This window comes from Prorops nasuta, unplaced genomic scaffold, assembly GCF_024137725.1.
Source record: "Prorops nasuta isolate Cenicafe-Biocafe unplaced genomic scaffold, Cenicafe_Pnas_1.2 PNAS00007, whole genome shotgun sequence".
Lineage (NCBI taxonomy): Eukaryota > Metazoa > Arthropoda > Insecta > Hymenoptera > Bethylidae > Prorops > Prorops nasuta.
The window spans coordinates 2,344,447-2,372,166 of record NW_027116804.1 but is presented as its reverse complement, the minus strand read 5'-3'; the positions used below and the strand labels follow the sequence as shown (position 1 = coordinate 2,372,166).

The window sequence follows — 27,720 nt, the reverse complement described above, 5'->3', positions numbered from 1 at the left end:
GCTAGAGGACTCATAAAAGGTTTATTGCCCAATATTTCGTGCATCTTCTGAAAATTGAATATAACGAATTTGTAACAAATGATTACGTCGGTCTTATGTACGAAGAAGGTATAATTACGTAAAGAGTTATGAATTCATTTACATCATAATATTCCCATTTTGGTGCTGGATTATTACCCGATTTACTATTATGATCAGTCACTTTTTTATATTGCCTTTTTAATGCTTGGAATTTCACAGAACATTTATACCCTGGCACTAAAAAATTGCGATATTTCATTTTTGCAGATACCATTTCCCAAAAACGTTTGATCGGAATTTTACCGTCATTGTATATGCTTTCCAATTGGTTGAATATTTCTATTAGTTCTAATGTTTCTGCACGTGACCAAATATGTTGTTCTACAAAAATATTTAAAATTTAGATATATATATATATACATACTTAATATCTTGTTATTTAAGTTTAGTAACTATTTCAAAATTGCTTTATCATACTTGTCGAAGCATCTATTACATTATCAATTGGTAAAACATCATCCATTGGTGTTGGGTCATCAACGTCTTCTTCATTACTGTTGTCATAGGAAACTAAAAACGATTTCATAATAATATATATAAGGGTCAGTAAATAAACTTTTATACTAAATTTCCTTACCGTTGAAAGAAGTGCTTTCACTTGCAGGTAATGTTTGATTTTCTTCTGAAAATCAATATACATACTTAAACATAAAATATTTCACAGTTTTTTAATCAATACATACTAGTTGTTTCTTCTGCTTGACTATCTTTTTTAGCCTGCTTTAGCAAAAGATATGCATAATTTGTATCTGTAAAAGGAAAGTAAATTTTATAATATATCAAACAAACTAAACATGAAAAATCAAATAATTAGTGCAAACATCATAATTAAAAAAAAAAAATATTCGAAGAAAGAAATGTACATACCGTTCCTCGCCTTATCAGCATCTTTACTTGTAACAATTATGTTATACGATTTGTTAGTTTCTGAATCCACTAACTGCAAACTTTCATATATAATTTGATCCATCATATTTTGTTTTTTTTATATATTAGAAAATATACTTGACAATTTGTGTGATAACCTATAATCCCAATTGCAATTTCACACCTCGTCAGTGGTTTCATTCCAACCTCGATTCACTTTTTCAAATTTGAACGTAGTTACGTCATTTACTAGCTTTACACTACCTCTTTAGCTGTAGTAGCGAAAGTAGGAAGTGACGTAAAAATATATGACGAAATATGACGTCATAAGCATTTCAAAATTCTGAGAAATCTTACTGCGGCGAATAACCGAACGCCTTTCTTGTACTGCCAGTACTGCCAGTACATTCCCGAACGCAGCCATAGTGGGTTGTGCAGGGGCGTAGTTAGCCCGTTGGAATGTGTCCCGGTGCCCTCCGTAATCCCATAGGCTTGCGCTATGGCTGGACGGGCCGTGAACATTGCCTCCGTGGTGGTCCGCCCCTGGCAAAACTCTATGCTTTGGCAATTGATACCGCATGTTCCCGCACTCCTCACCACCACCTGTGTGTGGGTGGTGAGGAAGAAATGTATGCCCCTCAGCAGGCAGATCTGCGAGGCTCGGACTTCCGTAAGGAACCCTCCCCTCTCTCCACGACCTAGCATACTGAGCGACCCTGGCTACCGCTAGTCGCTACCGTCCATATGCATGGCCGCAGGGCCGTATGAGATGCAAAAAGAATGGGGTCGAAGGACCCAACTGATAACGTAGGGTTGTTGGCCACCCAACTGACCAACTGGCGCCCTGATACCGATAGAAAAGGACGGGCGAAGGTAATGGGAAAACCCGTAGTGTGAGTGGCCCCTCACACTGACGGGAATACCGTTACAATTTCTTCAATGTAAATGATATTTTAAACTGAAGGATATTGAGATATATTATTATCAATGTGTAACGATTATAAAAATATTTCTCTAATAATAATTAGATAAGTGTGCGCGCTTAGGATATTATTCTATACATGTTAAAATTTAAAAGAAATAACTCTTCTTAGTCTGATTAATAAACGAGTGAATTTTATTAATTAAAATTATGTTATATTTACAAGAAAAGTTACATAAGTGGAAACCAGTATATTCTTATATTTAAATGAGTTTCTTCTATAATGCCAATAACTTATTGGTTTAAAAAATTAAAAGTAAATTAACATATGTATATATATATGTGCATTACAGAATATCACATAATAATCCAGACTTTTAATGTTAATTGCACCAAACGCTGTAAGCGACAATAATTTTTCATACTGACGTTTGACAGTGACAGGTGCACAGTATTTTAAAATCCCCGCTGTAATCGCAGTCTTCAATGGTGTCGCCTGAGAAAATCTTCTTTAGAGAGTATCCATTGGCGTAGAACTGACCTAAACAAGGACGGACGAATGATTCTTACCGAGCGAGAGAGATAGCTATAGGCAATGGCACAGAGAAATAAGCCTCGGGACGCCTGGCTTGCCCTGCTATGCCGTATAAAGCTCTCTCTCTCGCACTCACGCATTTAGAGCGAGATAAACTAACTACTATAGTTATCGCGTTCCATTCCCCTATCTCCGCCTAGCAGAATAGAGTATACAGTGAAGGATCCTAAAATGCGGTTCCTAAACGCATCAAGGGACGCCATTTCTGCCGGTCATTGACAGTAATCGCGCCATTTGACAGCTACGGACAAACTCCCTAGAAATCCCTTCGCCCCTCAGATTCCTACTTCCCCTCGCCTGACGCAAGATTTTTGCACCCAACACGGTAGTACCGACCGAAAGTACTACACTTGGCAACCTTGCTCAAGTCGCTCAACTAGCAGTTCATGGCGTTCATGCGTTGGAAGTGAAACAAAAAAGATTTTCTCAAATGTTAGTACAATCTAGGGAAATTCTAGCGCTGCCAAAGCGCTTTCAATGGTACATAGCATTCAGCAGAGGTAGCAGCTCAGTAACGTTACCAGATTTCTTTTTAAACTTCTACTTCTATTGGATAAAATTATAGGATTTAAGAGTAATAGCCAATAACATACACCGCTCCCTCAACATTTGTCTCTGCTGAATGCTACAAACTAATGCGCGCTTTGATTAATTAGGAACTATTTTCTAAGGGTGACTGTAACGTGAAGAACCAAGCATACCATTTGAAAGAGCAAAATCTGAAAACAGCAGATTTAGGTTGGCAACGTTGAAAAAAAATGACGTCATTACGTAGATCAGACTGAGTCAAGAAATTGTGAAATGGTAGTACATCCACGTGGTTTTGACAGCTGTCAACTGGTGCAACTTGTGCTGTCAGAGTGATTTTGCGTGAATATATACGAGTGCAAAAATTACGGCTGGTAGTGAATGGATATTGGAATATATGATACATTCGAAGAACCTTCATTTACCTCGAATACAAGTGGACCAGCACTTGGATTTGGGCTATTTATACGAGAGTAAATTACTACAAAAGGAACAAGGACACACAAGTATTACAGATGCTTAGCTCGAGGACGTAAGGCCACCAAGAAATGGGAAAATGGAGAAGATACAAAGTCAAATGCCGGTAGGTTAATGAGATGATTCATGTTTTTTCCAAAATATTTATTGTAATTGAAGAATTCAGATTAGTAAATGGTAAATTTGATTTTAGGTTCACTTGCAGTGCCATCGGTTAGAAGTCTTACAGAAAACAGTGATGCCTGTCCTTTGACAGAAAAACGTGTGGTACTAGTGGAAGCTGTCACATGGTGGACACGTGGGCGAGTCGTCGCGGTGATGTTTCCCTCGCAGCAGATACATAAGTCCTCGCCTTGCAAGCTTCTACTGTCGTAAACGCATTACTTTCATATTTACATATTTACAGGGTTTATTTATGTACATTTAGACGAAATCTCTGAAAGAGGTATAATTTTAATTTCAGCGTTCACAACGAAATATTTTAAAAATTATTTAGTATTATTCACGTGCACGATTTACCTCTCTTCCCTATCCATAAGTTCCTACCGCTTACTGTTCAGCAATCCTGCGTAATAAATTGGAAATTAAATATTGCTTCGTAGGTGTTATTGGCATGTGAGTGCATAATTACATTAGCAATTACCTTGAAAAATAGTTTTCAAGTAAAAACTGGCGATCATTGTCTGTTGGAGGGGAAAAGACCTCAGGAATATTTAAATAATTTTGCATGCCAGGTTTTTTATGCAATTGGTCCCGTCGAATGATGTTATGAAGAATGGCTGTTGCCATTATCATATTCATTGTTCGCTCTGGTTTTCTGAAGCGAGACCCAATTGTGAGCACTGGGAATATTTTCCCCCAGACTCCAAAGCACCTTTCAACCTAATTAATAAAATAAAAAGATTTAAATAAAATTGAAATTGATTTATTACTTAATTATACCTACCATGCACCTTGTTCTTATGTGAGACTCATTATATAAAACTTCCTGAGGGGTTTGCGGGTTGGCCAGCGGGGTTATTAGGTATCTTTGATTTCTGTAACCGCGGTCGCCCAAAATAATACCATTTTCGAATTCAAAGTTGTCGAACCGAAATTTTAATCGACTATTTTCGAAAATGGTATTATCATGGGCAGACCCCGGCCATCGAACAACGATATCTAGAAATTGCAGTCGACTGTTCACCAGGCACTGGACATTCAGACTGAAAAACCCTTTCCTATTTCTAAACAGTTCAGCGTCTTCACCTCCTAAGTACAAATTGAAATATTAAATTAAAATTATGAAACATTAAAAATTACATTTTTTTAAAATAAATATTAAAAGATTTACCATATGATTTCACCCGAACGTGTATGCAATCTATTGCGCCTATGACACGTATCATTCCCGACAGATGAAAATTGTCGTTCATGGTACGCATCATTTCTCCTTTCGTTTGGGGCAATTTAATATAATGTGGTCGCAGTTCGGAAATGGCAGCTGATACCTCGTGTACGATCTTTTGGGCACTCTTTTCACAAATTCCATTAAAATCTGCTACCACAAGTAGAAAGCAGCCAGTGGCATAAAACCGCAGCGCAACTAACAATCTTATAGTTGGTGAAATGGTTTTATTCCTAAAAAACAATTTTTGTAATTAAATGATGAGTGTCTTCCACACACGTGTGCACCCCTTTCAAAATATAAAATTTCCTATAATAATAAAATAATTTACCACTGTCTCATATGCAACTTTGGCTCAATTCGGTTAAGCACTTCTATAAATTGAATTTTATTCAATTTAAAGCGGCGACGAAAATTTTCTTCATTTAAAATTTCAAAATAATTTTGTCTCGTCAAATACGTGTGCCTTCTGCGTTGTCGTGGAGGATTTTCTTCAATTTCTTCTTCAAATTCAGCCCTATCAATTTCCATTTCTTGCTCCATGTCGAGGCAATCGTAATTAAAAAATGATAGTGTCAATTATAGACCGATCTTCGCAATTGTTTATAAAAAACAAAGGACGGAAGATATCATGCCAGATTGCTTTCGTATTCGCTATATGCACACCAATACAGTTGCATTACGTTAAGAATGTAGTAGTGATGCCATGCATAATATCCTGCCAACTATCGGCAAATTTCTTGACTTTTGCCGGCATTGTGTAGGATTGCACACCAACAAATACAACATTATAAGTTCAATGCTCTATTGTTTTTTCTGGGAAACAGCTGTACTCGGTCAGTTCTCTGTGAAAAACGACGATTATTACAGCATATTACCAGTGCATAAATTATAAAAAAGGTACGTTACACATTTTTAAACGAATAAATAGAAATATTTATTATAAGAATTTCATTTTTGATAGATGGACAAGGAACATCGTTTAAAATTGCTGGATATAATCAAAAAATATTTTGATATCGTCGAAAACAAAAAAACGGATGGTACTACCAAAGGCGAGAAGGAAAAGGCGTGGAAGGAAATAAAGAAAGAGATGATAGCGGCAACCAACGGCGATTGGACAAATATGTGTCCAAAAACAACGTGGACTAATATAAAGCTTCAAGCCCGAAAGTACCGAGCGAAAATGACAAAGGAGCTTTATAAAACAGGTATAATATATATTATTAATGAATGACATTCATTTTTCTATTAAAAATATAATTTATTTTATTTCAGGCGGTGGGAGATCTATGGCTCCGGTCCGGGACGAGTTTTTGGACATGGTTGTTTCCTTAATAGGAAAATCGGCTGTTGGAATAAATTATCCTGGAGACTCAGATAATTTACCACCAACAATCTGTGCTTTACGGCCTTCCACAAATTCTTCTCTGCAGCCTTTCACCAGCTCATCCTCCTTCCCATGCAAAATTCGAACAATTGATGATCTCATTCAATCTGATGAATCCGACGACATTGACGATCCAGCGCCAATTTTTAAAGTAAATTATTTTTTAATTTAACATATTTATCTCTTATAACGTTTTAATTTACATTCTCTTTAGTCTTTAATAACTGAAAGAGATATTGTTTCTTGGGGTAACGACGGAGGACCCAGTAACCTGAGAAAACCCATGAGTGAACCCCTAAGAAAGATCCTTACAAATAACGCAGCCGGAAAATCAAAAAATTCCAATAATTCTGATGTTGCCGAGAAATATAGGGAATTATTGGATGAGAAAATCAAAGCGCAAATTGCTAAACGCAAATATTATGAGAGCCTTACAGAGCTGGCTGACGAGAAGATCAAGCGGCTTAGGGAAGAGAGGTAAATCGTGCACGTGAATAATACTAAATAATTTTTAAAATATTTCGTTGTGAACGCTGAAATTAAAATTATTCCTCTTTCAGAGATTTCGTCTAAATGTACATAAATAAACCCTGTAAATATGTAAATATGAAAGTAATGCGTTTACGACAGTAGAAGCTTGCAAGGCGAGGACTTATGTATCTGCTGCGAGGGAAACATCACCGCGACGACTCGCCCACGTGTCCACCATGTGACAGCTTCCACTAGTACCACACGTTTTTCTGTCAAAGGACAGGCATCACTGTTTTCTGTAAGACTTCTAACCGATGGCACTGCGAGTGAACCTAAAATCAAATTTACCATTTACCAATCTGAATTCTTCAATTACAATAAATATTTTGGAAAAAACATGAATCATCTCATTAACCTACCGGCATTTGACTTTGTATCTTCTCCATTTTCCCATTTCTTGGTGGCCTTACGTCCTCGAGCTAAGCATCTGTAATACTTGTGTGTCCTTGTTCCTTTTGTAGTAATTTACTCTCGTATAAATAGCCCAAATCCAAGTGCTGGTCCACTTGTATTCGAGGTAAATGAAGGTTCTTCGAATGTATCATATATTCCAATATCCATTCACTACCAGCCGTAATTTTTGCACTCGTATATATTCACGCAAAATCACTCTGACAGCACAAGTTGCACCAGTTGACAGCTGTCAAAACCACGTGGATGTACTACCATTTCACAATTTCTTGACTCAGTCTGATCTACGTAATGACGTCATTTTTTTTCAACGTTGCCAACCTAAATCTGCTGTTTTCAGATTTTGCTCTTTCAAATGGTATGCTTGGTTTTTCACGTTACAGTCACCCTAAGCGCTTCAAGCACTTGATGCGTAACCTGGAACCAAGGTTGCCAAGTGTAGTACTTTCGGTACTACCGTAGTACCCAAAAGCGACATATCCTATAGCGTAGTACTATTTTGGGTACTACGCTATAGTCGCTGCTGATACTACTGGTCGGCGGAAATACGTCAGAGGGTAGAGACTGTAGAGGGACCGCAATATAGATATTTCTAATTACTAATTTCAAAATACATAATGCATGGTCCGTGAGCCAAGACAAATGTTAGTATTATTGTATCGTACATACAATATACATACCGCAAGTTATAAAGTAATATAAAGAAATAAAGTGACAGTTTTAATCTTACTGACAGCTGATATACTGATGGTATAAGTGAATAAATAAAGTGACGAAATTTGTAAAATGTACAAAAAAATAATTTTTAAAAGTATATAAAGGACTGAACATTTTAGATAAGTATAACAATAAAGTTTATAATATAAAATGTAAGATATAAATATTTTGTGGTACTTTGTGGGATTTTATTTCAGATTAAATTATAGTAATGTGTTTACTATGTCACTGTGCTGAGGATGGAGCTGTGCGGATTTTCAAAATTAAAATAAAGGAATAGACTAAACATAATGTGGTTATTGTGTCATCGTTGAGATTCAAACTATGTTAATTGAGACGGATAATAAAATAAATGAGTGAAAAAACTGGGTAAATACAATAATAAATAAAGAAGCTGACAAATTAGATATATAATATAAATGTAAGATATTTTATAGTACTTTCTGGGATTTTATTTCAGATTAAATTATAGTAATGTGTTTACTATGTCACTACTGAGGATGGAGCTATGTGGATTGAACATTAAAATGAAAGGAATAGATTCACCATATTATGGTTACTGTGTCATCGCTGAGGATCAAACTGTGTTAATTGAGATGAATATTAAAATAAACAAGTCAACACATTGGGTAAATACGATACAAATAAAGAAGCTGACAGATTACATTTGTAATTTCAAATGTAAGATTTTATATAGTACTTTTTGGGATTTTGTTTCAGATTAAATTATTGTAAAGTGTTTACTATGTCAATGCTGAGAATGGAGCTATGTGGATTGAACATTAAAACAAAAAGAATAGATTCACCATAATGTTATTTCTGTGTCATCGCTGATGAGGATCAAACTGTGTTAATTGAGACAGATATTAAAATAAATGAGTCAGCAATTTAGGTAAATGCAATAATAAATAAAGAAAATGACAGAATAGATATATAATATAAAATGTAAGATGTTTTATAGTACTTTGTGGGATTTTGTTTCAGATTAAATTATAGTAATGTACGTGTGTTTACTGTATCACTGCTGAGGATGAAGCTATGTGGATCGAACATTAAAAAAAAAGAATAGATTCACCATAATGTGGTTACTGTGTCATCGCTGAGGATCAAACTGTGATAATTGAGATGAATATTAAAATAAAGAAGCTGACAGATTAGATATATAATATAACATGTTAGATATTTTACAGTACTTTGTGGGATTTTATTTAAAGTTAATATATGTAAAATAAAATTTTTGTTTTCTTTTTACAATTGTATCTATATTAATTACTATATGTTGCAATCTCTTAAAATTAAGCCTCTGCTTTTATTATCAAACTAATAGTTCCACACGGCAGTGATGCCAGAATCAAGCTTTTAGCAACAAAAATGAAGATAAGCGCTAGCCAGCAGCAGTATAGAAAATTTAAAGGGAAGCGGTACAAACACAACTATGCCTGGAGAGCATAGGTGTGATTTGGACTTCAGGCAACATTGGCGTCAGAAGAAGAGCGACTACCGGTAACCGTGACATTTTTACGTGTCATCCGAGTGAAGTGGTGCTGCGTTTACCTAAAAACTCAAAACAAATAAAAATGCTTTTCCTAAATTGATTTTTAATATCGATAAAATGGTCAAATGTAGCCATTAATTAATTAGATTTGGTAATAAATACAGAAAATGCGTTTTATTATAACAAATGAGTTGAGGTAAAATAAACTCAATGTTTTTATATTAATCTGTTAACAAATGCATTTTTTTATTTATTATTGAGTCCAATAAATTAATGGTTATTAAAAAAAAAATTACTTGTATTGAAAAAAAAATGAAAAAATTTTAAACTTCACCAAGACTCGAACACGAGCCCACCGAATGACAAACGGCAACCTTACCGCCTGCGCTACAGCGCTCACCTGATGTACCAAGAGCAAAACAGCCTTTTAAAGACTGACTACAATTCTTTCACTAACTCGTCATAAACGATCAAAAATTAGCTGCAATAATAAATACATTTATCTCCACAGCATTATTGCACTAAATTTATTATGTTTTTAATTTGAAGCATACATTTTACATGAAGATACGATACTTTAAGGGTGTTCATGCAATACTCTAAATACAAAACTATTCATATGCTGGTTTATCATAGTTATTCGACTACATATAACAAATATTATAATATTAATTAATTTATGATAGTTGAGCATATGAATAGTTTTGTATATAGAGTACTGAATGGTTACCCTTAAATTATCATATCTTCATGCAAAATGTATGCTTCAAATTAAAAACAATAAATTTAGTACAATAATGCTATGTAGATAAATGTATTTATTATTACAGCTAATTCTTGATCGTTTATGACGAGTTAGTGAAAGAATTGTAGTCAGTCTTTAAAAGGCTGTTTTGCTCTTGGTACATCAGGTGAGCGCTGTAGCGCAGGCGGTAAGGTTGCCGTTTGTCATGCGGTGGCCTCGGGTTCGAGTCTTGGTGAAGTTTAAAATATTTTCATTTTTTTTTTCATTACAAGGAATTTTTTTTTTAATAACCATTAATTTATTGGACTCAATAATAAATAAAAAAATGCATTTGTTAACAGATTAATATAAAAACATTGAGTTTATTTTACCTCAACTCATTTGTTATAATAAAACGCATTTTTTGTATTTATTACCAAATCTAATTAATTAATGGCTACATTTGACCATTTTATCAAAATTAAAAATCAATTTAGGAAAAGCATTTTTATTTTATTTATTCACTTATACCATAAGTACATCAGCTGTCAGATAGATCAAAGCTGTCACTACTCCTTATTTCTTTATTACACTTTATTTTTCCGTATACTAACATTTGTCTTCGTTCACGCCGTTCACGGTGACAGGCTGTGAATATACTATATATAATTTTTGATATATTACGTTCTGCATTTAAGATGGCTACTGATGTATTTCCGCTGGCAGTATACTTTGTGCAGTCTGCATTCCTTATATCAAAATTCACTTACTATAGAGCGTAGTACTATTCAAGATGGCGGACTTGGCAACCTTGCCTGGAACGCACCCTGAATAATTGCTCACTGTAGCAAAGTTCATAAAGATAGAAGAAGAAGAAGAAGCACTGACCTGTGAGAAAATTGTTTCTTTTATTTAAAATGTCTAAGGATTTACTACATATTGAAGGAATTACCAAGAAAATTCAAAAAGAAATTTTAACGCCGTATAAGATTGCTGTAGTACTTTTAATAAAAGAATATTGTCATGAAACAAGCAAAACAGTTGTTGAAAAGCGAGATTTTTGCCTGGCTTCTCTAAAACTAATTCAGGTAAGATATATCTTGCATTAGATTAAATTTCAAATTGTATATTATTTATGATAACTTTTTCAGTCCCCTGACATGGAGCTAAATGGTTTGCTAAATGTATTATATTCTCATGAATTTGTTTTGCATAGATATGCGCATCAGTTAGAACTAGAATTAAATGAAATATGTGCTAAAGGTGTAGAAGAATTTCTAGATTTATTCGACGGTTTAGGCTGGCTAATGAAACCTAGCTTAGATCATTCTCTCAGTGCACCTATTCTTAATAAAACTTCTGTACTTGGCTTGTATGTTAGAAGAATCATAATTTTTTTTGAGAAGCTTGTTTTTGATCAAGTGGTTATACTGTATAGTGCTCTTCAGAAATATGTTGATAAAAATTATAGTGCACCTGAAACATCTAAAAATTTGATCAAAGTAAAAAAGCCAGATAATTACAGTTACAAGTAAGTATTATATCAGAAGTTCCTATGATAAAGAATTAAATAAAAATTTAACTGTCAGGTCTATCAGTATTTGGGGTGGAAGACAAGCAGAGCTACTTATTGCACAACAAGCACATGCATTACAAACAGATGAGCATAAGGCCATGTCACCTGTTAAATTGCAGACTTTAATCCATGGTTTCATAAGTAGTAGCCCATACTATGCAGAAGCAGTAAGTATAAATAAGAATACTAAATATAGAAGTTAATATATTTTCAGTGATAAAGTTTGTTTTAGCATTATTTAAGCTATCTGAACTGTTTAAGAGTGAATGAGTATTGTGGTGCTCTTGACAGTTTATATCACTGTTTTGATACATTAATACCTTTAGAAAATCGGAATGGATCAGAGGACAGAACAAGAACCTTTAGATATGCAGCTTTAAATCTTGCAGTTCTTCATGCACAATTCAATCATAAGTGTGTTTTTAATAAAAACTTAATTAAAGCAGAAGGTGACAGTGAAAATTGAATCGTTTTAGGGTAGTAGCTATGGCAGCTTTAAAAGAAGCAATTATGATGGCCCAGGAAGCTGGAGATAATGTTTGTCTGCAGCTCGCCCATGCTTGGATGTTTTACTTGACAAATAAACAAAAGTAAGCAAGATAACCTAATTATTTTATCTGGCTTCTCTAATTAAAGCTATTATATATTAGAGGACCATTAATAGAAAGATCAGTAGGAAAGTCAAGTGTACTAGGTATAACTCATACAACTGGATTAGCCCTTATAGCATTTGCTCATCATTGTGCCTTGGAAGGAAAAAGTCCTTCAACAGTATTCGAAGTAAATAATACTGACCAAAGTTAAGGAATTTAACTAGTTAGTAAATTAATAATAATTATTGCAGGCACTATTGAAATCTGATGTTTTAAATTGTGAGCATTCTATGATTGATTTAGTATCAATGACATATGCAGAAAAATCTGCATTATGGGCATATTACGGTAAAACTGAATTATCATCCATCAGTGCTCAGTTATTACTTCTCTACAATACAGGAGACAAGAAACAGCACATGTTTAATGGTCCATCTACATGTCAAGCACTTATAAATATCGCTGATATATTGGTCGATTTTGGTGAATATGATTTGGTTGATGTAGTGTTAGGACATGCTAAGGAGAGATTTCCAAATGAGCCATGCAATAAGGTTAGATATTCTATTAATATTTGTTAATAGAAACTCTCCTACTTAATTGTAGCTACATGTACTTTCTAGATCTGGATGCTTAGTGAACAACTATACATTTTTAATCAAATGATGATGCATGAAGATTGGAGTCAAGCCGAAGCAATAGCACTCAATATTTCCAGTCTAGATCCACTTGAGTGTAAATTCAGGTTCAAAAGAACATGAATTTATATGTACTGTATTTCATATTTTTTAGAAATAACATAATATTAATTGTAGGCAGGCAGAAGTTTTGTTGGATAAAGGAGACTATTTAAAAAGCCAAAAATTAGTGAATGATTTTGAAAAAACTATAAATTTAACTCCACGAAATAGAGTACGAGCTATGATCCTTTCCAGTGAAATAATGTATATGTCATTATTACCTGAAAAAGGTGTGATAGGAAATAATTGTATTATTCTCCTAAATTCAGCTTTAGAATTGGCTTCAAGATTTTACTTATCATATTATTCAGCACTAATAAAAATGCATCTGGCAAATGTTCAGGTAGAGTAATTAATTAATTATCTTCTTTTAAAATATTAATATTAGAAGAATACTATATATTTGTTTTTAGTTAATAATGGGCTTACCCGTATTAGCTATGAACTTAATTGAAGAATCTATTGTACATATATTGGCTCACGGCGGATGTTACGATCAAGGGAGAGCACTTGTATTATATGCCAAATGCCTAGTTGTCACAGCACCTAAAGATAATTGTGAAGAACGAAAGGATATTATTTTAGATGCAATTAAAGCACTAAAAAAAGCTAAATCTCACTTTGTTAAAATTGAAGCTTATGGGAAACTGAGAAGCATTTTATGTTTAGAAGCTGTGTTTTATAATGAAATAGATTTTAAGACTGAAAGAAATCAATGTGCTTTTGAATTTCGTCAAATTGATGAACAATTTACTACAAAACTATGTAGCTTATCATTATGTTAAATAAAAATTGCATTTCAAACTTTTTACGACAATATGCAAAACAATTGATAATTATAAGTCAATTTAATATTTTTTGACAGACATGGATCCGCGTAACTTAAAATTAAATTGGTGGGAAGAAGAACACGTAAAATATGCGTATGTACACAATAAATAATTTTAAACAAAAATCAATAACATATTTATATATTTAGCATTAGCTATTTACCCGTTCGTTCGAAATTGTTAAGACTTTTGGGGAACAATATTATTTGTCTGACATGTTGGGAATACATGAGAACGCTTGCCTTCAATTTAGATTTGGATTACGGAAGTCAGCAGCTTATTAAGATTGAAGAAAAAAAAGCATGATTAATTTTTAAGTTAAAACAGAAAGTAATTAAATGAATATTTCTCCTAAACAATTAATATATTTCAGAAAATGGAGCTTATGAGGCTTAGATATTTATTAGGTCATTTAATGTCAGCTCAAGATGCTCCTTCTGAATTACGTGACTATCCTCTTATACAACTTTCTCTTTATTGCGATGCAATTATGAAAGATAAGGAAAGGAAAAGAAAATTTAGTACAAAGCAAAATTCATTTATTAAAAACTTGTATAATTTACTACATGCTTCTGAAGAAGACAAAGAAGAAGACCAAATTGAGGAAGAAGATATTTTAATGAAAAAAGTGACTGTTGAAGGCAAAGATAAACTGGTAGTTCTGCTATTTTGATTGAATGGAATTTAGAGTAAAATATTTTGTTTTAATTACATATAAATTTTATAACAAAACCCTTAGGTACCTATAACACCAGAGGAGTTTGACGAAATAAAACGAAAGTTAGACTTTGCAAAAGATATTGATGCTGGTTACATGTTAAATGAAGAAGATTTTAAAAATGCAATCAGAAGAGAAAAAACAAAATTAATGATTTGATCGAAGAACTTTATAATGAATATAATCTTTTATGGACTATTTAAAAGTAACACTTAATTTTATAAATTATTGTGGTACATATTCATTCGGAAACTTAATAATTCTTGGGAATTGCTCAATCTCATTTTTGTAAATATGATCCAATCTTAGTGGAACATGTCTGAGCTGTCTAATTTGGTTGCTAACATTTTTCATAAGATCCTTAGGCACTTTTTCATCTGGAAATATGTGAAGTCTCTCCATTGTATGCCGCCTTTGTAAATTTCCTTTCATTGAAGAATATGTTGCTCTATTAAAAATCTGTTATAATTTAAATTATAAATTAAATCAAAATACATTAATATTTTTTAATAAACCTGATATAAAACTTTGTTTTACCATTGTTGGATCTATATTATGTAATTCAAACGCAAGTGTCCATGAAGCACCACCATGATAAGTTGTGTGATGAAAGTAAACTCGTTTTCTCCATTCATCACCCCGTAATGCTATCTGTTTACTATTAATAACAATTACATGATCTCCACAATCATCTACAAAAATTAAAGGTTAATTTAAAGAAAATTATATGTAGAATATTCTTCATACTTACTCATGGGGTGATAAATTGGTTTATACAATCCCATCAGATACTTTGTTATTAATTGAGCACTTAGATATGGATCTTGCCAAGTAGCATCATATAAATGCCACATACGAGCAAACGTACCCCATTGCTGCAAAAACATTAGTAATCATATTTCAATCCCTTTCATTCTTCATTTTTTTTAAAACTAATTAGTAAAATTTCTAACCTGGGATCTCCGAGCAATGGACATGTTGAAAGATACTCATACAAATTATCTTGTAATATTTATACAATGTATATGTACAATTCAGAAAATATTTATTCATAAGTTTCCAACAAATGAGTTAATTTAACGAAAGGCCTCAAAGGTAGTAGAAGCAGAGATGAAACGGGAGATTGCTCATGCGAATTGCGAGGTCCCGAGGCAATCCCTACCGGTAGGCGGCGCTGGTGTTGGCAAACGCGTGTCTCCAAGACAAATGTTAGTATTTATTGTATCGTACATACATACCACAAGTTATAAAGTAATATAAAGAAATAAAGTGACAGTTTTAATCTTACTGACAGCTGATATACTGATGGTATAAGTGAATAAATAAAGTGACGAAATTTGTAAAATGTACATAAAAATAATTTTTAAAAGTATATAAAGGACTGAACATTTTAGATAAGTATAACAATAAATTTTATAATATAAAATGTAAGATATAAATATTTTGTGGTACTTTGTGGGATTTTATTTCAGATTAAATTATAGTAATGTGTTTACTATGTCACTGTGCTGAGGATGGAGCTATGCTGATTTTCAAAATTAAAATAAAGGAATAGACTAAACATAATGTGGTTATTGTGTCATCGTTGAGATTCAAACTATGTTAATTGAGACGGATAATAAAATAAACGAGTGAAAAAACTGGGTAAATACAATAATAAATAAAGAAGCTGACAAATTAGATATATAATATAAAATGTAAGATATTTTATAGTACTTTCTGGGATTTTATTTCAGATTAAATTATAGTAATGTGTTTACTATGTCACTACTGAGGATGGAGCTATGTGGATTGAACATTAAAATGAAAGGAATAGATTCACCATATTATGGTTACTGTGTCATCGCTGAGGATCAAACTGTGTTAATTGAGATGAATATTAAAATAAACAAGTCAACACATTGGGTAAATACGATACAAATAAAGAAGCTGACAGATTACATTTGTAATTTCAAATGTAAGATTTTATATAGTACTTTTTGGGATTTTGTTTCAGATTAAATTATTGTAAAGTGTTTACTATGTCAATGCTGAGAATGGAGCTATGTGGATTGAACATTAAAATAAAAGGAATAGATTCACCATAATGTTGTTTCTGTGTCATCGCTGATGAGGATCAAACTGTGTTAATTGAGACAGACATTAAAATAAATGAGTCAGCAATTTGGGTAAATACAATAATAAATAAAGAAAATGACAGAATAGATATATAATATAAAATGTAAGATGTTTTATAGTACTTTGTGGGATTTTGTTTCAGATTAAATTATAGTAATGTACGTGTGTTTACTGTATCACTGCTGAGGATGAAGCTATGTGGATCGAACATTAAAAAAAAAGAATAGATTCACCATAATGTGGTTACTGTGTCATCGCTGAGGATCAAACTGTGATAATTGAGATGAATATTAAAATATAGAAGCTGACAGATTAGATATATAATATAACATGTAAGATATTTTACAGTACTTTGTGGGATTTTATTTAAAGTTAATATATGTAAAATAAAATTTTTGTTTTCTTTTTACAATTGTATCTATATTAATTACTATATGTTGCAATCTCTTAAAATTAAGCCTCTGCTTTTATTAGCAAACTATAGTTCCACACGGCAGTGATGCCAGTGTTGCGTCCTAAAATCCGCAATTAAGAAGATACTCTATATGAGACCTGTGGTGTCGTCTGTCGCCGCTCCCGCTTCCTAGAGTCGTTATTATATATTCGTATATATTGTGGATTTATTCCTACGGCTCTAGGTAAGCGTGGGGTGTGTGCAGATGACCCACACCGTCATTACACACAGTTGTAGTAACGGCCCGACGTCTCATAAACACTAAGTACTAGAGTACGATTTATCTCGTAAACAAAGCACGAGATAAATCTATATAAAAGAACTATTGACGTCAGGAGGCAAGGGAGAAGTTCTCCCTACCATCGAGAAATTAAGCCAGGGTGATCGACACACCTGCGAATTTTAGACACTCTATATATAACTTCCGTCCGGATAGTCGCGTACCGATTAAATTCTGATTATCAAGGGATAAGACCCACATCTGATTTCTGTTCCTTTTTCCCCTTCGAATTTTGTTAAGTAAACGCTCTGCCCCCGAAAGTCGCCTGTGCGCTGGGTGTCGTGTGCGCGCGAAAGTGCATCTTCCAAGGAGACGAGAGAACGGGAGTTAAGGTGCTGACGACCTGCGTTAAGTCGAATCGCGAGATAAATCAGAGGTGCAAGTCGCGTAAGGCGCTATCTCGATATTCTCAAGTAAGTCAGGTTCCCTTATACTGTGGTGTCCGAAGAGGGTCTCTCCCTGATAAATCTGATAGATCTTTTAAATAAATAAATAATTTGAATAATAAATAATTATATAAAGTTATCGATACATGCACGGATATGATAAATCTCTTGAATAAATAGAATAAATAAACAGATAGTAAAATATAGCTTGATTAATAAATAAATCTATTTACAAAGATAAAGACATGCGCGGATAGAAAATGAATAAATAAGCGATTGAATAAATAAATAAAAAGATCAATAAATAGTTAATTAAATAGATAAAAGGACAATAAATAGAATTATAAACATATATATATATATATAGTATAATAAATAATAAAGAGATAAGAAAGAGAGAAAACGACATTTGATTATAGTTTCACGCGTACATGCCTAAATGTGTGAAAAGTACAACATGAGTAATAATGCTCTGAATGATTAGAGAAAGTGATATTTAAGTTAAATGAAAATCTCATGGAATGAATAAATGTATAAATGTAAATAATTGATGAATGAAATAGAATAGGGAGAGATTTTTTATATGTATTAGATTATAAGCTATTACTAAAATTGAACGCTTCGCTCACGATATTGGACAAGCGTGTCGCATACGTGTGTATAAGAAGGACGAATCCCTCGCTTGCGATGTTCAACGGGCATTGTATAAATATATACGTGTCTCTTAATCCCGCTACTATTTAGCCGCAGATACATCTAAATGCCGATAAAGATAAATCATGCGAATCTTTATTAAATCACTTGTGATTGTGGATTAATTCCTAATAATGATTCATATTTGTTTTTCATCGGGAGTTAACGTTAAAACTTTATTGGTTTAAATACAGAAAGGTTCCATCGTACCCTAATGCGAATAAACGTGATAACTTCATACACTACATATTCCAGTTAATTTCAGATATTAAAGTCAGCTCAGTGCAGAATCAATAGCAGAAGGTTCCCATGCGTTCAAGTTAGATTTGAGTACAAATATTTCTTGGCGCTTTAAATATAAAGCACGGTGCGTATGCATTGCATTGTGCCATGTCTTTGGATTGTTGCGTGCGCGCCATAACGTACTCAACACTTATTAACTCTATATATTGGCCATCCCTGAATTGTAAAATTTTGTAAAATGAATCAATTGAACTCCAGCACGCAACAACCGAAGTGGTGTCAGAAGTGGGATTGCTTCTATTGTCACTTAGATAATAGAGGTTTTATGTTGATTGATTCATCGACTTTAGTATGGTACATACTAGATTGTCCGAAAACTTTTGTAGAAGTGAGTCGACTACCTATATGACTAGTGAATATGGCCGAAATCTAGTAATATATTGCTATAATGTCGTAAGGCATTTATTGTAGTATTCATTTAGATATCAAGAATCAAGATGAGAAAAAGATAATTGAATAATCTTCAAGATAACGTCAATTTAAAGAAGCAGAAGAAAAAACTGCAAAATAAATGTAATTAAGAAAAACTATGGATCTTAGATAAGTAAAAACGTTTGAATAATTTAAAGTATTTATATATTGAATTTACTAGTGTTACTTTGTGGAAATATATTTTGTACAAATATGATTTAGGTGTTTGTGGCTTTCGCAAAGGATTAAAGAAATGCAGCATAAATGTTTATCAGAATAATAATGAGAGACGAGACAAAAATGACTGATAAGTGTAATTAAAATATTCATGCGTACTTTATTGACATATATGTCATCTGGTATAACTTTTACTGCTACGATGTTCATATTAATTATGATTTTATGATGAGAAACGCATGGGTCAAAGAAGGCAATACTTCTTACAAGGTAAATGTAAACAATTTGCAAATGTATTATACTTTCAATTTCAAATATAAAACTGTGTCTTAACTGTTTAGTTGATTAATTATTTAGATATTACTTTTATCGCTGGAATGATATCTTGCTCATATCTACGATGAGCAGAAATAAGAAGATATGAAGGACTTTCGACTAATCCCATCCATGTAAATTGCTTCCTTTGGCACAGAGTTTATGGTTAGTAATCGCAAGGTATATGTAATTTTTATTACAGTGTTTATTAATTCAAAGTTACTTTTAATTTGCTTAGCTTAATGAGTTTATATATTAAATATGGTCTGCTTTGGTTTTTCAGATATTACTGAGCGACTGAAGTGGAACTTTTATCAAATAACCTATTCAAGGATTATAATAAATATATAGAGTATGGATATATATATAATTATTAATAATCATACGCTGCAAGATTTGTACAGATGACAAGTGTCTTTATAACAGTGATTTTGCAATACTTAATTAGAACAAGTTCAAGCAGAGTTAAATTATACAAGTTAATATTGAAATTTTATCATTTTCACTATTATTAAATATATTTAATAGATATACAATATGCAGGGCGTACCACTTAAATGCCCCAGAGCATGGATACAAAAAGCGTGTATTGCGGCGTTAATTATAAGAGATATTCAATTTTTTCATATGACCCTTTTGGAAGCAAATAACAAAAGGTTTCGAAAAAGTCCTGTGCAAACATTGAATATCTCTTATAGTTGAAGAGGTACGCGTCTTTTTGTATCTATGTTCTGGAGCATTTTAAGTGGTACGCCCTGCATATTGTATATCTATTAAATATATTTAATAATAGTGAAAATGATAAAATTTCAATATTAACTTGTATAATTTAACTTTGCTTGAACTTGTTCTAATTAAGTATTGCAAAATCACTGTTATAAAGACACTTGTCATCTGTACAAATCTTGCAGCGTATGATTATTAATAATTATATATATATCCATACTCTATATATTTATTATAATCCTTGAATAGGTTATTTGATAAAAGTTCCACTTCAGTCGCTCAGTAATATCTGAAAAACCAAAGCAGACCATATTTAATATATAAACTCATTAAGCTAAGCAAATTAAAAGTAACTTTGAATTAATAAACACTGTAATAAAAATTACATATACCTTGCGATTACTAACCATAAACTCTGTGCCAAAGGAAGCAATTTACATGGATGGGATTAGTCGAAAGTCCTTCATATCTTCTTATTTCTGCTCATCGTAGATATGAGCAAGATATCATTCCAGCGATAAAAGTAATATCTAAATAATTAATCAACTAAACAGTTAAGACACAGTTTTATATTTGAAATTGAAAGTATAATACATTTGCAAATTGTTTACATTTACCTTGTAAGAAGTATTGCCTTCTTTGACCCATGCGTTTCTCATCATAAAATCATAATTAATATGAACATTGTAGCAGTAAAAGTTATACCAGATGACATATATGTCAATAAAGTACGCATGAATATTTTAATTACACTTATCAGTCATTTTTGTCTCGTCTCTCATTATTATTCTGATAAACATTTATGCTGCATTTCTTTAATCCTTTGCGAAAGCCACAAACACCTAAATCATATTTGTACAAAATATATTTCCACAAAGTAACACTAGTAAATTCAATATATAAATACTTTAAATTATTCAAACGTTTTTACTTATCTAAGATCCATAGTTTTTCTTAATTACATTTATTTTGCAGTTTTTTCTTCTGCTTCTTTAAATTGACGTTATCTTGAAGATTATTCAATTATCTTTTTCTCATCTTGATATCTAAATGAATACTACAATAAATGCCTTACGACATTATAGCAATATATTACTAGATTTCGGCCATATTCACTAGTCATATAGGTAGTCGACTCACTTCTACAAAAGTTTTCGGACAATCTAGTATGTACCGTTTTTGGGTACTACGGTAGTACACAGTGGGAAATTGAATCGTGTGTGGTTCGGCTAGTTTCACTCTGTAATTTAACATGGAAAATGATATACTACACTATAGTTAAAAGCACACACGATTCAATTTCCCACTGTGTACCGAAAGTACTACACTTGGCAACCTTGCCCCTACTGCGCAGTAGCGTTGGCAGCAGTTGGCAGTGCTAAATGGCAACGCTGAACAGCATTACAGCCAGTGATGCCAGAAATGACTATTTTTGCCAAAAAAACAGTTGAACAGGGAGGGCATGCACACAACGATAAATACCCCTATGCGTGTGATTAGCCACTTTTATGCCGATTCGGGCAACTTCGGCTTTAGAGAAGGACAGCGACATTTACTACGTCACTTTACATACACTAGTCTACAGCATATGCGTGTGAGCTGCTTGCGTCATCGAATACCGGGAGACTAACACATGTGTATGATCCATCCGTGAGAGCTCTCCCAAAGTATAGCAAGTGTCAAATTCTCGTGTTTATAACCTATATTAACCTGTTCGAATGTTTTATGTGAGTAAAGTGTAGTGAAGTGAAATGTCAAGTGTGGATAATAAAGAAGATTGTGGGGAATCTTCACCGAGTATGACATTCACAGGTAAATTATGAATTATTCTGTAAAGTTTTTGATGTTTGTTTCAACGTTTTCGTTTTTGTAGGTTATTTTAATGGAAGGGTTTTGGTGGGTAGGTGCGGAATAGCCGTAAATCCTGTTGAGTGTCGAGTTTGGATTTAATATTCCAAATAACTTGACCTCTCCAGGTCGGCAGCAAGTCCCACACTACCCGTGCAAAGGATCCTGGTATCGTTTGCGCGGATGAACATGAGTTTTCCCTGCCATTCTAATTAAAATAAAATAAAAAAAAAATCTTATAACTGGAATAAAGCTTATGGATACTGAACACCAATTAAAGTGGACGTTCATAAGGACTCGACCAAAAGAAGAGATGGTTCAACTGGCAACAAGGATTCTTCGAAGGATGAATTGCTGAATGGTGGATTCTTCCAATTTGCTGTCAAAGTGTCCAGAGCATTATTCTGCAAACAATGTACAATACTCATTGATTTGCCATCGGCCTGGAAATAGAGATAATGGAGAGAGGTTGCCTTGTTATAATCCATTAATCCAAGGATATGGAAACATTCTTATGGTATTGATGGATTTAACAATATAAGCATCAGTGACAACAGTAGATGGAAAAATCATTTTAAGGTAATCCAGTCATACGTTTGTACATCCAATCTTATTTCAACAGGAACACGCGCTGAATCTACTCCAATTGTGGCATCTGGTAGTATGATTCCAATAATGATTGGTAGTTTGCTGACTAAATCATTTTCCTTGCATTCAGGCCACCAGATGCATCGTTTGGAAGAGTTTCAATGTGTACCTGATAAAGTAAGTTTGCCTTTAAAAAAGTGTCATTTGGATCCATTGAAAATGATTTTCCAATATTTGCAAATTTAAGTAGTTGTTAGTAAAATCCATAAATACCATAGAAAATGTTTTCAGATCCTTGCACTAATGAATTGCAACTAATTTTCTTATATGCATTTTCTCCATTTCCAGGTCGTTGATTTATCCGAGAGCATTGGCAATTGGTTGCAGAATAATGCTCTGGACACTTTGACAGCAAATTGGAAGAATCCACCATTCAGCAATTCATCCTTCGAAGAATCCTTGTTGCCAGTTGAACCATCTCTTCTTTTGGTCGAGTCCTTATGAACGTCCACTTTAATTGGTGTTCAGTATCCATAAGCTTTATTCCAGTTATAAGATTTTTTTTTATTTTATTTTAATTAGAATGGCAGGGAAAACTCATGTTCATCCGCGCAAACGATACCAGGATCCTTTGCACGGGTAGTGTGGGACTTGCTGCCGACCTGGAGAGGTCAAGTTATTTGGAATATTAAATCCAAACTCGACACTCAACAGGATTTACGGCTATTCCGCACCTACCCACCAAAACCCTTCCATTAAAATAACCTACAAAAACGAAAACGTTGAAACAAACATCAAAAACTTTACAGAATAATTCATAATTTACCTGTGAATGTCATACTCGGTGAAGATTCCCCACAATCTTCTTTATTATCCACACTTGACATTTCACTTCACTACACTTTACTCACATAAAACATTCGAACAGGTTAATATAGGTTATAAACACGAGAATTTGACACTTGCTATACTTTGGGAGAGCTCTCACGGATGGATCATACACATGTGTTAGTCTCCCGGTATTCGATGACGCAAGCAGCTCACACGCATATGCTGTAGACTAGTGTATGTAGAGTGACGTAGTAAATGTCGCTGTCCTTCTCTAAAGCCGAAGTTGCCCGAATCGGCATAAAAGTGAGCTCCATGAAGTTAGCCCCTTGAGTTTATATTTATTTAATTCTGTTGATACAAATCATTTGACAATCGTTTGACGGTCATTGACAGTTCATTTTCAGCGTTTGACGGTAATTATTTAAAGAGATATAATCAATACAAATTTAAGCACAAAGTTAGCCCCCAAAATTTAAATTTCTTTATTAAAATCTAAAGAACGATTAATATATCGATAGATAATCGTTTGACGGTTACAAATAATGAGATTGGAATTTTTGACGGAGTTAGGTTTTACAAAATAATAGGTTTTAATATTTTATGTCTAATGCGCATTAAGTTTGCGTTGCGTTCGTGAACATATAAATTGAACGCTACTGCGCACCTTATTAATGCCGCTCTAAGGGTTATGTTCATCCTAAGACTGTGAAAATGTCATTGGTTGCATTCAGTAGAGACAACAGTTGCGGAATTGTTGAGTAATTCTTTTTAAACTCCTACTTCTATTGGATAAAATTATAGGATCAAGAGTAATAGCCAATAATATACACCGCTCCCTCAACATTTGTCTCTACTGAATGCAACCATTGGGTGCATTCAGAAGCACAATCGCTCAGTGAGCGCTCACTAAGCAATCGCATCTGATTGGCCGTAAGTTTGGTTTTCTTTGGGTTTTGCCAATCAAATGAAAATGCTCAATGAGCGCTCACTGAGCGATTAAAATGTATATAACGAATAAGCAAATAAAATATTCTATGTTACGAAAATATATAATGTTTTAATGTTTTTTTTTGGCTATATAATGATCGAAAAAAAGCGAATTAAGTCGGCGTTTGGGATTTAAGTGGTTGATACATTGCCGGCGCTCAGGCTTTAAATGTCTCTTAGGTTGCCGGCCGTCAATGTGTTAAGTTCTCTTTTTAGTCATTTTAATATAACGTTACACAATTTCAATTCTCATAACAGTACTTTGAAAAATGATACCATTAATTTAAATCTATTAACAAAATGATAACGTGATGTTATTTTATGAAAAGTTATCATATACAAGATTTCATAATATTAAAACTTATAAAAATGATTACCTTCATAAAGTTTTCACTTGTTGTATAAGTGTACGTTAATCTTACTTTATCATTTTTCAATGTATTATTTTTCTAGACAGTGCTGACCAGGCACCCATAATAATAAGAAAAATCTTCAATGCTCCAATCAAAACAATATTGACTGTTAAGAGTTACAAATTCTTAGTAGTACAGCTGTTAGTCTAAAGTAACCAGAACTAATATGCGAGACGTGGATCATTCGCTGGTATAGGATAAGGTAAAAACAGATTAATTTTTTCATAAGTAAATTTATAATAGGTATACAAACGTTAATTTTTTATATAAACAGCTACATGAGGCTCGATTTCTGTTTGATTAGAACATACATTTATTTCTGTTTTCAGATCATCATAATGCTCCCATTTGCCATTTGCTCGTAAACAGAAACTGCTAAAATGTCCAGGAAAATAGGAAATAACGCCAATCAACCTAATGTGAAAAACTTATAATTATATCTAATGTCAATATAATTAAACAATTTTATAGTAATTTATACAATTTCATACCTGTAATTATAGACATTGTTTTCATCGTTTACTTTAAATGCCATTAATGTTGGCAGCTGTTTTAATTTACACTTTAAGCCTCTTTCTGTTTTAAGATCAGTACGAATATCAAGCTCAATAAATAAATGTATATACAGTTTTTTTTCTAATGTAACTTTTCCTCCACATTTACATTTAATATTATATGTATGAGATCGATATTGGAGCGACTTTTCTAAAGAAGAAAAACCTTCCTTGCCTATTATTTTGTGATTCACTGTTAATAATGGAAAAGCTTGTTCACTCTTACCGCAAACATGACAGTTTCGTATAGTATAATAAGTAGGTTCCTGATTATTTAATAATTTACTTATCAAGTTACATACGTTATCCCATGCATCAATTGTATAGTCTAAATTACGAACTTTAGTTTTTAACTCTATCTTAGGTTTATAAATTTCTTTTAGTAAAATAACTCTAGAATTAATAATATCTTTAGTACAACATGTGTTAAGCAATCGATAAACGAACTGTAATGTTGCATTTGAAGACAGATTTATGTGAGTAGCATACTGTACATTTTCAATTGCTCCACACATTAAAATATGAATTATTGAGTCGAAAGCGCAAGTTGATCTGATAAAGTATGCATTACCTTTAAGTATTACTGGCTTATTGCATAAACTTCCATTTGGTAAAAGAAATACTTTTTTCCGCTTATTTGTTAGTATAAAATTATTTACTTGTTTAATCTCTGGTACAGATTGAAAATATTTACTAGGATTTTTTTTTTCTACTTTCGAAAAAGTATTGTTTTTAATTGATTTTTTTTCTATCAAAGTATCATGATCTTTTGATTCATTACAATAAGAGTGTTCTAACAAAGAATCATTGCTTATAAATAGTTGATTATTATTATTAATATCATTTTCACTATCGCTTGAATAAATTATCAATTGTTTTTCTTCACCCTTATTTCTCCAATTTTCAAATGATTTTAAATCAGAATCATCAAAAAAATTATCATTAGCATTGAGTGTATTTTCTTGAGAGTCATTTATTGTCGATACTTCCACATAAGATGAAGTTAGTACTTCATTACATACATTTTCTATTGGTATTCTAGCATCTTTATTGCTCTTATTAGTACAGACCGAAATAAATTCTTCAGTACCTTCATTTCTTCTTTTCAGTTTAGCAACAAAGAGTAAAGCTTCTCCTGTTATATCCCGTAGATGCTCAATTAAAAAAGCATCGGCTCGATATATCTTTTTTTTTAAAATTATAGTTTTTAGTTGATTAAAATATGCTTCTACATAACTAGAAGAAGCATGTGTATTTTTATAAGGTATACAAACTGAAGTCCATAATGGAAATTCTTTCACTAATCTTAAAAGAGATATAGCAAAATTGGGCAAATAAAAAACATTCAAGTTTTTACCTTCGCATGAAACATTTTTGGCTTTTAACATTAATTCTTCTGCAAACTGCTGAATATCATTGAAATTATTTTTTTCATCACAATTTAAAATGTATACATCTTTTTCTGTTTCATCTTCTGATCTGGCATAATCATATAAAGTATCTTCGAGAAATTCAGAAATTACTATTTTATTGCTAATCAGGGATTCCAAAGACTCTTTTGCTTCTTGTATATTTTTAACAAAGGCAGATTCAATTATGCTATCTATATACTGATTTTGTGACAAAATAAGAATGAGGGATAATATTTTCTCAAAACTTTCAAAGGATGTACTGTCAATTAATAATGAAATACATCTAAGATAGAATTCCTTAATAGCTACATGGTTTAAATGTTTAAAAACCTTCCACTTAGCTACAAGATGCATTAAATGAGCTACATCTACTCTAATGAAAGTTCTTACTGGCTTGTTTTTTAATCCAGACTTTAGCTCTAAAAAACAATCATTAATGTACCATTTTAACGATGTATAATTAAAAGCTAAGCATAATGCTGATAATAAAGCTCTGGAGTAATCAGACACAGCTTCAATTGGTGGTTTGGCTCCCTGTCTTAACCAGTGATTAAGCCACATATAAATGAATTCAGTATCGTTTCGTTCTGTTATCATTTGAATAACAGGAAGTGTTGTATGCTCAAAATTTACAACTATTTG

At 32.6% G+C, this 27,720-nt stretch overlaps 3 protein-coding genes and 1 long non-coding RNA gene across 4 annotated transcripts; 2 read left to right on the top strand and 2 right to left on the bottom strand.

Moving 5' to 3' along the window:
* Nucleotides 1–4,267: 4,267 nt before the first annotated feature.
* Nucleotides 4,268–5,400, bottom strand: LOC136774842 (putative nuclease HARBI1). Its single transcript, XM_066729325.1, has 4 exons — nucleotides 5,189–5,400; nucleotides 4,804–5,090; nucleotides 4,424–4,721; nucleotides 4,268–4,352 (listed from the first exon to the last, which is right to left on the bottom strand). The coding sequence occupies exons 1-4, from the start codon at nucleotides 5,398–5,400 to the stop codon at nucleotides 4,268–4,270; spliced, it is 882 nt and encodes a 293-aa protein (XP_066585422.1).
* A 5,533-nt stretch (nucleotides 5,401–10,933) lies between these two features.
* On the top strand, nucleotides 10,934–14,364 carry ida (anaphase promoting complex subunit 5 ida). The gene is made up of 10 exons (XM_066729221.1): nucleotides 10,934–11,213; nucleotides 11,277–11,656; nucleotides 11,715–11,868; nucleotides 11,934–12,115; nucleotides 12,178–12,291; nucleotides 12,352–12,481; nucleotides 12,546–12,848; nucleotides 12,918–13,039; nucleotides 13,110–13,377; nucleotides 13,448–14,364. Exons 1-10 carry the CDS (start codon nucleotides 11,043–11,045, stop codon nucleotides 13,817–13,819), a joined length of 2,196 nt encoding a protein of 731 aa, XP_066585318.1. The 5' UTR covers nucleotides 10,934–11,042; the 3' UTR covers nucleotides 13,820–14,364.
* A 169-nt stretch (nucleotides 14,365–14,533) lies between these two features.
* Nucleotides 14,534–15,738, bottom strand: mRpL13 (mitochondrial ribosomal protein L13). Its single transcript, XM_066729222.1, has 4 exons — nucleotides 15,536–15,738; nucleotides 15,334–15,457; nucleotides 15,120–15,274; nucleotides 14,534–15,041 (listed from the first exon to the last, which is right to left on the bottom strand). Exons 1-4 carry the CDS (start codon nucleotides 15,557–15,559, stop codon nucleotides 14,808–14,810), a joined length of 537 nt encoding a protein of 178 aa, XP_066585319.1. The 5' UTR covers nucleotides 15,560–15,738; the 3' UTR covers nucleotides 14,534–14,807.
* Nucleotides 15,739–15,989: 251 nt separating this feature from the next.
* LOC136775162 (uncharacterized) lies at nucleotides 15,990–17,002 on the top strand. Its single transcript, XR_010822909.1, has 4 exons — nucleotides 15,990–16,226; nucleotides 16,319–16,487; nucleotides 16,579–16,750; nucleotides 16,843–17,002. It is a non-coding gene; the product is annotated as an uncharacterized lncRNA (long non-coding RNA).
* Nucleotides 17,003–27,720: the final 10,718 nt, after the last annotated feature.

Coding starts and splice junctions, on each gene's coding strand:
- LOC136774842 (XM_066729325.1), bottom strand. CDS start 5,400: ATGGAGCAAGAAATGGAAATTGATAGGGCTGAATTTGAAGAAGAAATT. Junction 5,091..5,188: donor AAGTTGCATATGAGACAGTG/GTAAATTATTTT, acceptor ATTGTTTTTTAG/GAATAAAACCATTTCACCAA. Junction 4,722..4,803: donor CGTTCGGGTGAAATCATATG/GTAAATCTTTTA, acceptor ATTTGTACTTAG/GAGGTGAAGACGCTGAACTG.
- ida (XM_066729221.1), top strand. CDS start 11,043: ATGTCTAAGGATTTACTACATATTGAAGGAATTACCAAGAAAATTCAA. Junction 12,482..12,545: donor GTCCTTCAACAGTATTCGAA/GTAAATAATACT, acceptor TAATTATTGCAG/GCACTATTGAAATCTGATGT. Junction 12,849..12,917: donor CAAATGAGCCATGCAATAAG/GTTAGATATTCT, acceptor TGTACTTTCTAG/ATCTGGATGCTTAGTGAACA.
- mRpL13 (XM_066729222.1), bottom strand. CDS start 15,559: ATGTCCATTGCTCGGAGATCCCAG. Junction 15,458..15,535: donor CCATTGCTCGGAGATCCCAG/GTTAGAAATTTT, acceptor ATGTTTTTGCAG/CAATGGGGTACGTTTGCTCG. Junction 15,042..15,119: donor ATAATATAGATCCAACAATG/GTAAAACAAAGT, acceptor AAATTATAACAG/ATTTTTAATAGAGCAACATA.